At 38.1% G+C, this 10455-nt stretch overlaps 1 protein-coding gene across 1 annotated transcript; it reads right to left on the reverse strand.

Moving 5' to 3' along the window:
- Positions 1-9071: 9071 nt before the first annotated feature.
- Positions 9072-10135, reverse strand: LOC132639388 (uncharacterized). Its single transcript, XM_060355838.1, has 2 exons — positions 9886-10135; positions 9072-9694 (listed from the first exon to the last, which is right to left on the reverse strand). The coding sequence occupies exons 1-2, from the start codon at positions 10133-10135 to the stop codon at positions 9072-9074; spliced, it is 873 nt and encodes a 290-aa protein (XP_060211821.1).
- Between the last annotated feature and the right edge of the window lie 320 nt (positions 10136-10455).

The following is a 10455-nucleotide window of genomic DNA, read 5'->3' on the forward strand; positions in this document are numbered from 1 at the left end:
ACCTTACTGCGTGACCTTCCTCACATAACCTAAAGCAAGTTGAAGTATTAACAGATTCCAAAACATTCTCGTAATGCATCTCCCTCCGAATTAGAAAGGATCTCTTACTCTTCCGACTGAGCAAATGCTATTTTGGCCTTTTCAATATATTCACTTTTTCATCTATGTATATGACTACCTTCCATCCTAGATATCAAGATTCCCAATGGTAGCGACAACACCTTAATCGCAGTTACCTCCAAATATTTAAGTCATTGAACCCCTTTAGGATTTCCGCTCATTACTAATCAGTATTACCCTGAAGTAATTACATACGCACATAGGAAATTCCAATAAGAACTCGTATACTTGTAGCCGATCAGTCCTTAGCCTGATCTGGTGGGCTATAGAGTGAAATGTGCTCTTCATCCTTGTCTTCCCACCATCTACTAGTCTGGCCTAATATAATGCTGAAGCGTAAGGAAAATCTAGATGTGCCAACTTTGTACTTCCTCAATTACGTCTTCATCCACAGGAGTCTCGTGACCCTTAAACGGGTCTTTGTCATATGATTTCTCAGTCGGGTCTCCTCCTTCTGGAGCCACATCCTCCGATGGGTCCGCCTCAATGGAATAGCTAATGCTCTTTCTTATACCTCTTGACATCCTCGATCCTGAATCGACGAGCGATATGGGTCTCACGTCCCCCTTCGGAGCCTCACTTACGCTCCCATTAACTGAACTTGTCCTCTTCTCCAATACAATCCTGCAATTTAACAAATATCGTACCAAGAACGAGCTTTCCTATCATTGGCTCTACTGCACGATCTATGATTAGAAAGAAAGATGACATCCTAAATGTCCTGTAGCTTCCTGTTTATAGATGTGGTGCACAACACACCGATAAACAAGGCTCTACTAGACACGGTCTGTAGACACCCCGAGGATGAACTGCTCTGATACCACTTTTGTCATGACCCAAACCGATGGGCCATGAATAGTGCCCGAGCTAGACACTCGTACACGAACCTGCAAGCTATAATCAAACTGATACTAGGATAGTGCGAAAAATTTGCAAAAACGTGTTGTAAACACATAATGCCATATATCAAATGAACCTATCTCCTGAGGAGTCGCAGTTAACCAAACATAACAAAATATGCAAGCCGACAAGGCTGCCACTATACGCGGGAATATCCAAAACGAACTACATCCGTATAGCTGACCAAACCATATATACAACCCACATATGTCTATAGACCTCTAAGAGTATAACAAAGTCTACGTCCAAAGGATCTGTACCAAAGTAACTCAAGCTCCAGAACAATAGAGCTCTCCAAGCGGCTGGGCAGAAGTCCTAAGCCGGAGGATCACCAATCTGAGTGTCTGTACCTGCGGGCATGAAACGTAGCCCCCCGAAGAAAGGGGGTCAGTACGAATAGTGTACTGAGTATGTAAGACATGAAATCAACATATACATAAAATCATGGAAAACATTTGAGGCATGTCAATGAATGGGCAAAATAAATGCATCAGTATAGCTATATAAAAAAAACACATATATCTATAGAAATGTCACAACAAAGGCCACAGCGTCACCCCCTGTCAACTGTGTCATGCATATACACATCACAACAAAGGCCACAATATACCCCCTATCAACTGTGCCATATATATACACATCACAACAAAGGCCACAGCACACCCTCTGTCAACTGTGCCATATATATACACATCACAACAAAGGCCACAGCAGACCCCCTGTCAACTGGGCCTTCTAATACACAACAAAGGTCACAGCACACCCCCTGTCAACTGGGCCTTATATATACATGAAGAATGAAAATAAGTGCAGTGCATAATCAAAATGAAATAATAGAGCTCTCTGTAATGTCACAAAATAGCCATATACATATATTATACTCATGGCATGCATATGAGTTCAAATAAAAACTATTGCTCTATCCCACCTTGAAAGAACAATTTATAAGGTGAGATCAACAACAATGAAATAAATCGAGAAAATCATGAAATAGCTTAACTTCTTCACATCATCGTTGAAATCATATTTGAGACCTTTAAGCATAAAATTATCCTCACGTAACCCTCATAAAAACATTCTCATTTTTAGCATCATTAGAAGATTTAAGAGTCATAAACTTCTAGGTTTTGAAATCAAGGAGGTTATGGAAACACTTATGGAATCATGCCTTTGAAAGAAAGGGACGAGCCTTAACATACCTGTTCAGCCACCAACTACCTATGCTTATCCGTCCGATCCTGCAAGTCTACATATAAGACCATTCATACTATGATTAGGTCCATTATCATATACTTATCCTAAGCCTTCAAATAATTCTTCCTAAAATCTTCCAAAATTTCGGCAGCATCTCCTTTGTTTATATGCCTAGCCCGAAATCACAATTCAGCAACCAACAACAACAACAACAATACCAACATCAATAACATCATTTCCAACACCAATATGTACCACAAAACATCCCACACGTTGTTTTCCAACTTCCATAACTAACAAACTTACTACACGATTGTTTAGTGACTTTATCTCCATAAATAAGCCTTAAATAATACCAAAAGAGAAAGACTCATACCTTTTTTCTTGTTACGACAGCAATATCCTCAATATCCACGCTAAAATCTCCCGCAAAACGATACTAGAATCACAACCATGCGTTACTCGGACCTAAACCACTACTCTGCGACTTAAAAATTGCTCACTTTTTGTTTCCCTCTCTCTCTCTCTCTCTCTCTCTCTCTCTCTCTCTTCAATTTCTGGAATTTTCCAGCAAAATATGGTGAAACAAAGGGGTTCTTACCCTTTTTATAAGGGTCAAATTCGGGGGGGGGGGGGGGGGGGGGGGACTGTAGCATTTTATTGTAGCAAGTTGGTTACTGTAGCACGCGTTTCTGCTCTATTAGCTGAACTTGTAACGTCCATAATTCTCTACTCCGAAGTCCAATCGACGAGAGGTTTGTTGCGTTGTAAACTAGACTCGACGAAATTAATTTTAGGCTTTTGTTTCACCTTAAAACACTTCATATGCTAAGAGATAATGGTCCACCAAGTTGGACCAAAATTTTCACACAAAACATTACCCATCCTTTTTCCAAAGTCGTACTACTCGACTTCTTCCACTCATTTCCTTATAAAACCTTCTGGTATACCTTATAGACATCCTTCCTCATTAAATATACTTAATAATGCTTACTCCTTATATTCCAAAGTGGTTTTACTTAATCATAACTCAACGTACTTATGTTTCCGATTGGATAAATGATTTTTCAAAGATACGGGTTGTAACAATATCAATGTATCATGGAAATGCGTATGAATATGATGAAATGTAATATCAACCACCAATTCAATCTGAAACAGTGCCACACGTGGCATACAAGTAATATCAGCAGTAAGGCTATAACAATAAGCCACAATGGAATCACCATTCTCATCTCAGTATCAACCAAGTAAAGTACCGCAATATCATAGCCATGATATATATATCACTAATCACAATTACCAATGTCTCAACATTTCAATGAGCCAATAAGTAAATAGATAAAGATGAGTCAACAACACAACGGGGTGGCTATCCCCAAATCATACAACAAGGCCCAACCTAGGACAATATCCATCCCAACTTCGTACCGAAGGCTTACATGCTTTTTTCGACAATATCATATAAATATATGCTTCGCTAGCCGAAGTCTCACCATAGGATAAAACCATAACCTACCTGGAAAGCCGAACAACAAAGTCTCCAATAATTAAACCTTAGTCTTCCCTTTCCTTTGAGCCTCCAGATAATGAAAGTCTAAACATATCCAGACATGAAATTAGAATCAAGAAGAAAATACCCAAATAACCATATTCCTAATGAAGTCCCAAACCCTAACTCATGGAATGAGGAAAATGAGGGAATTTGAAGGATACCCATAATAGTCTTAGAAGAATTTCGGATCAAAAAGTTAGTTAAAAAACCCATTCCCAACCACAAGGAAAAAATGGTCATTTCATAAGAAAAAGGGGTTCAATAAGGACAAATTATTAATCAAGAAGTCAGAGGAATCCAATGGTGCCCATATTGATATACTTTAAATTCGAACCCAAAAAGTCTCCAACAATAGGAATCCGAGCCACGAAGGGTAAAAAAGGAAATTTAGTTCAAAATCAGTTTACCCATTACTTATGGAGCCTATATACCAAAACTGAGTGAAATCCATCCACTCATTCATGTTTAATTGAAGAAAACCCATGTTTAAGCCTAGGGTTTCAAATCCCCAATTTACCTCACTTAATTCAAGAATTTTAGCTTGAAAGATCCTACTAAATAATGGAATAACCATGAAAAGGTGTTTGGAATCTTACCCAAATGATAATTCTTGAAAGAGTCTCTTCAAGTCACCCAAAATCGAGCTTCTAAGATTTTGAGAAACCCCAAGCAAATAATAAAAACGAATACGCCCAGCTATCTGAACCATATATGGTGCTAGAACGATCCCAAATCTCACTTTTGATATCTCCAATAGGTTCCTTGTGAAATTTCACTCGAGCTAGGCCTTCGAATCACCCCATTTGGCCACAAAATGAGTGAGTTATGGTTGTTTAAATTTTTGGGAATAAGGAAGAAACTTAAAGGACGATCTGAGTGGCAATTTCATAATTTTCAGCAAAAATCATAGCACAAAATCTGCACATAATTTATTTAGTAAAATGCCTATATCTCCCTCATAAGTTGGCGAAACGCGACGATTCTTGTTGCTACAGTTCTGAAATTACGAGACGAATCTAACTGTTTAATCGAAATACAAATCAAATATCCTTTGCTCATTATGGTACCTTTTTTGCTCAAAATGACGTTGACCCACCATACAACCCAAACACATCCGAAACTCATCAGAATCTAACTAAAATTTGTGGACAAGTCCAAAATCATCATACGAACCTGGTCAAACTCTCAAAACATCCACACAGGACCGTCTTGACCCGATGTTGACCGTGGTCAACTCCAAATCATAGCAAAAGCTAGTTTTTCAACCAACTACCTAAATCACACCCAAACCTCTCGGGAACTGAACCAACAACTCGACTAAGTCATAAATGACATTCTGGACTTAATGGAACTGTCGAAATTCTAAAACTTAGATTTTCTTCTACGATTCTCATCCGATCACCTCGGCAATGGAGTCACCCATCCCCACAAGTCATAAACATCACAACAAAGCTAACAGAAATAACAAATCTCATATCCAACTCTAATTGCTTCCTGTGACCATCTTTTCACCATAAATAGGCACATTAAACATTAACCGACTTAATTGTCAAAAACCAACCAGACAAAGTCTTAAATTAGCCCCGTCAATTTTCACAGATCATAACTAATATTTCAAATCTAACGGAATCTTCATATTGACAATCAGAGTACGTTTTCCCAAAGTAAACAATTTATCCAAATAATTGAATGCCAGAATTTTCAAAGTGAAACCTTCTCTCGAAGTGAACCAAATGATATTCATTTTCCTTTAAAGTTGGCTAGCAATTCAAAATAATTATAACGGAGCTTCTGGAATAGACGACATGCAAACTAGAGCCCCGGTTGTCAAAACGACTGACCTGGTCATCTACATCAGATATTTATTAAACTATCATTCGTCCTCGAACGATAAAGAAGAGTACAAAAGCCTACAACAACCAAGGAATCTCTAAAATAACAATACGGAAGCCTTCACGGCACGAAGTACGCAAAAATTACGGCTCGTTCATCTTATCGGTCTAACCTTTCTCTAACTTAGCTAAAAGAACCAATTTTTCATATTTCCCACACTCAAAATTTCTTTCACCGATGATCCCCATATAAGAATTGCTTCTACGGAAATTCTCTAATTCGATATAACCATACCTCAAAACGTGATCAATAGGTCCCACAAATGTTCCTCAAAACAACACAACCCTTTAGAAATAGACACAATCATAACCCACTCTAAACATGTTAAATATTATGATGCTGCTAACCTTTCTTTCACCCATCTAAAGCTGTTCTTCGAAACATTTAATTAGGATTCCACAAATCTTTTCTCTTAAAGCACACTAACTCATCCACTGTAGAATGTTACAAAACTTATCCAACGATTTACCACCAAGCCACTTCTTATAAACCTCAACATGTTGGTTCACTGAAATAAGTTTATCACTAGTTGTCGATCACGAACCTCACAAAATTTTCCTCATATCACTTAGTCCATTTCTGTAGACTTCCTTCCTTAGGCTCACGCAACAATCACGTCTCATTTGAATCTACAAGACAATGACGCCACAATCTAAATAGACTCAAGTAATCCCATGATGTATCTTATTCTTACCGACTCTCGATCAACTATACCTTTTATCGACTCGTCAATTTCCCAATTTCTAATCAATCAATCCTCGAATCCACTCAATTGAACACTGCATAATCATAAGTTTTGCAAGCTAGCCGAATCATTCGTGGAGATAGGATCATACCACGCACTATGCACATTAGAGTTTTCTTAATGCTTACAACTCTAAATTGAACACTCTCTAAATCCAGCGTATCACATAACAGTCTTACCAATCTCCTCATATATCCAACTGAATCATCCTTGCCCGAATTGTCTTACCCAATCTCCAAAATGTTATCCCGAACATAACTTAGTTAACCCATCATTGATCTACCATTTCAAGCAACCTTGTTTACTAACTCCTTACTCAAAATCCTTAACATTACTAGTCCTCGAAGAATCGCCTCTTACCTCAATTATCGAATCTGAACACCTCTAACCACTCACGCGCCAATCCCTTTTTATTCAATCACATTAGCCGAGTACTAACACCACTAGTAGAGGAATCTAGCAAATTTTTTTACACAATGAATACAAGGATCCCAACCTTAGTCCAACATTAGGTGAAACACCTGATTAACCTTCCTTAGTACTAAACTTTTAAACTGGCCCAACACAGATAATTGCTCCATTAGTCAGCACTGGCCCTAGTAGCTCACGACACAATTTTTTTTTATTCAAAGCCAATCAGCCTGATGCTGATGGAATTTATTAAAATGAATAATAGTAGTTACAGAAAAAAGAGAAATATAATGGAAAGAAATGAAGGAAAAAAGAAAATCTATACTACTCTATCCTAGGAAATGAAAGAAAAGCCTAGTCCTTGTTTGAGCAGCCAAGTGTAACAATGAAAAACTGCAAACAAGAACACTCCTTCTTTGGATTGATGCCATTATCAGTCACCACAAGCTCTCACCTGGTGCTATGGTATCAAATCTCACTGAAGATCCTTCAAGAAGCAGTGTAGTATGAAGTTCCTCCTAGTTACTGTCCTTATGCTGTCTTTATGCTGACCTTATGTTGTACTTATAATCAAGTTTACACAATCAGTCATGTGGAATGTATGTAACTGGACTAGGTAACTAAAGAAATCCTGTTAGTAGGATGAACATTCCTGTTAATACCACACACTAACAAAGATAACCTTAGTCATCCAACTAGGACTACAACAATCCTATGAAGCTGTTATCATGAGTCTTTTGTTTGTGTAACTCCAACTTGTGTCTTCACTTTTTTGCATGATCAGCTGCATGTGATCCGTCTGGTTCTCTATTTCTGTATATCTTTGTTCTGAAATTAGGCAGCATCATTTTATCAGCATTGAGAATCTTCTTTGCACCTGTTGGCAATTCAGCAAAAGACTGAAAGTTAATTGTACCTGTAAAATCAAAAACCAGGTTAGCTAAAAAATTAGCAAGTGCATTGCCTTCCCTAAGGATATGAGCAAACTGCACTTGGCCCTTATTCCTCTAAAAGTTGATCTTATTAACTTCCATACTAATCTTCCATGGGATCTCCCATCTCCCTTGAATAATGTTTATCATGGACAGAGAATCTGATTCAATCGTTACAGGAACCAGATCATTTTTAATACAGTATTCAATTCCATCCAATATAACTACAGATTCTGCTGTGATGTTAGTTGTATCAGCTATTCTTCTTGCCCCAGCATATATCAGGTTTCCAATCTCATCTCTAATGCAGAATGCAGCTGAACTCAATCATGGATTACCCCTAGAGGCCCTATCTGTATTGCACCTGAACCAGCTAGCATCAGGAAATTGCCATTGCACCATCTTATATGCTATTCTAGGCCTGTAATCCTCCAAGTATTTCACCAGTTGAGGCCATTCATGTGCAACTTGTCTCAACCAAGGATATAATGTCTTCACCAGTTGCTGCAGATTATAGTTGATCCCATGTATGACCTTTAGTTTATTCATCTTACCCCCATGCATGATAGTATTTCTCCTCTTCCATAGTTGCTAGCATATGAATGTTGGTGCAGCCTGCATGACTGCTTTGAGTTTTGTAGGAGCATGCATATACCACCATTGTACTATTTTCTGATGAATCTGGATCCTTGGCACAACTATCCCCACAGCTGCATTGTAATGCTGCCAAATTTCTGCTGCAAACTCACCTGTAAGGAATAGATGTTGAATTGTCTCCTCCTGCTGAGAATTCAAATAACATCTACATCTAGATACAATACTTATGTTCATTCTCTTTAGTAGATCATCCACTGGTAATTTGAACTTCCACAACCTCCAAAGGAAGAATGATATTTTGAATGGAACTCCTTTGTGCCACAACTTTGAAAAGTTATCTGCTGTTTGAGCCTTTCTCCTGAGCATATTCCAAGAACTCCCTACAGTGAAGTCTCATGTAGTGCTAGCCATCCACCATGCTTTATCTTTCTCCTCTTAATGCTCCACTATGCTCAATTGTTGTAGGATATGATCACACACATTACTTGGCAGTTTGGCATGAAATTTCTGTGCATCCCAGCCATCTGCATTCATAAAGTGTGATACTTCCTCAATGCTAGTGTCCAATCCGAAAATCTGGTGGTATTACCTGTTTGAGTGGACCAAGTTTAGTCCAATTATCTTCCCATACATCATATGCTCTATTTTTAGGTTCCCACCATATCTGATGATCCACCTGGTCTCTTGCCTCTAGCATTCTTTTCCACACTTGTGATCCACCTTTCTACTGTACTTCTGTAGGCTTGTTCTTCTTGCAATATTTATTCCACATAAAGGCTGACCATAATGTATTTGATGTTCTAAATTTCCACCATAGTTTGGCAAAAAGCGCCTTAGACACATCATCTAGAGATCTGAATCCTAATCCTCCTTCTTCTTTTGGCAAACAAATCTTGTCCCAAGAGGACCAGTGCCTGCTTTTACCTTCTTCCTTAGTACTCCAGTAAAACCTTGCAAAGATTTTATGAAGCTCATTAATGGTGTATTTTGTGGGAACAACAGCTGATAGCATATATATTGGAATACTCTGAAGCACACTATTGATAAGAACTGCTTTTCCACCAAAGGAGAGCAGCTTGCCTTTCCAATTTTGCAGCTTGTTTTTCACCTTCTTGATAAGATCATTGTAGTATCCCTTTTTCCTTCTTGAATGAAATATAGGACATCCCAAGTATGTTAATGGAAATTGATCCCTTTTAAAGCCAGTAATCTGCTCCACCTGCTGAGATAGTGCACCAGAAATCTTGTCATGCATATAAAAGGCACTCTTGCCTTTATTGATCAGTTGACCAGCGATTGCCTCATACTCCTGCAGTATCTTCATGATTCTCTTCAATGACTCTCCTTCTGCAGATGCAAATATTATAGTATCATCTGCATATGCCATATGATTGATATTTTGACTTCATTTAGGCATGCCATAGCCCACATACTCAGCATTGTCATAACACCTCTGCTGATAAAATAAACAATGCAGGTGAAAGTGGATCACCTTGTTTAACACCCCTAGTTGAATGAAAAAAATCCTTTGGCCTGACCATTGAAGAGGATGGAATACCAGTTATTTGCAATCAACCTCCAAATCATGTCAATAAATTGACTAGCAAATCCCATTCTGCTAAGTACCTTTATCAAATATGACCAAGATACTCTATCATAGGCTTTTGCCATGTCTAATTTGATCACTCCATTTGCTAGTTTTCCCCTTTTTCTGATGTCTGTCACTATTTCTTGTGCCAACAGCACATTCTCAATAATGCCCCTTGTTATATCCCATAATTTGTACATTTGGATAATTTGAGATAATTGTGACTAGTAAGAGATAAGGCAATATTTTTGATCTTATTTAATACATAAGTTGTTCATGAAAATATTGATGCGGCAATATTGAGGAAGGCTAAGGGCAAAATTGAAAATTTGGAAAATAGCTTCATGAATTACAAAAAATTAGTCATGAATAATTGGGCTTGGAATAAAAAACGAAATAGGCCCAAGTGTGGCCGGCCAAGGCCCACTTGGGAATTTAACTCTAGAATAAAAAGGTTGGCTCATTATTTATCACCTCATTTCAAGAACATTCAAGAAAAAGAAAGTGAGATCAAGAGAGA

This window comes from Lycium barbarum, chromosome 5 (genome assembly GCF_019175385.1).
Source record: "Lycium barbarum isolate Lr01 chromosome 5, ASM1917538v2, whole genome shotgun sequence".
Taxonomy (NCBI): domain Eukaryota; kingdom Viridiplantae; phylum Streptophyta; class Magnoliopsida; order Solanales; family Solanaceae; genus Lycium; species Lycium barbarum.

Excerpts from the sequence above, each read along its gene's own strand:
- LOC132639388 (XM_060355838.1), bottom strand. The coding sequence starts at position 10,135 with ATGTACAAATTATGGGATATAACAAGGGGCATTATTGAGAATGTGCTG. Across the intron at positions 9,695-9,885 it reads GTATTCCATCCTCTTCAATG|AAGGAGAGTCATTGAAGAGA; the intron begins GTCAGGCCAAAG and ends TTGCATCTGCAG.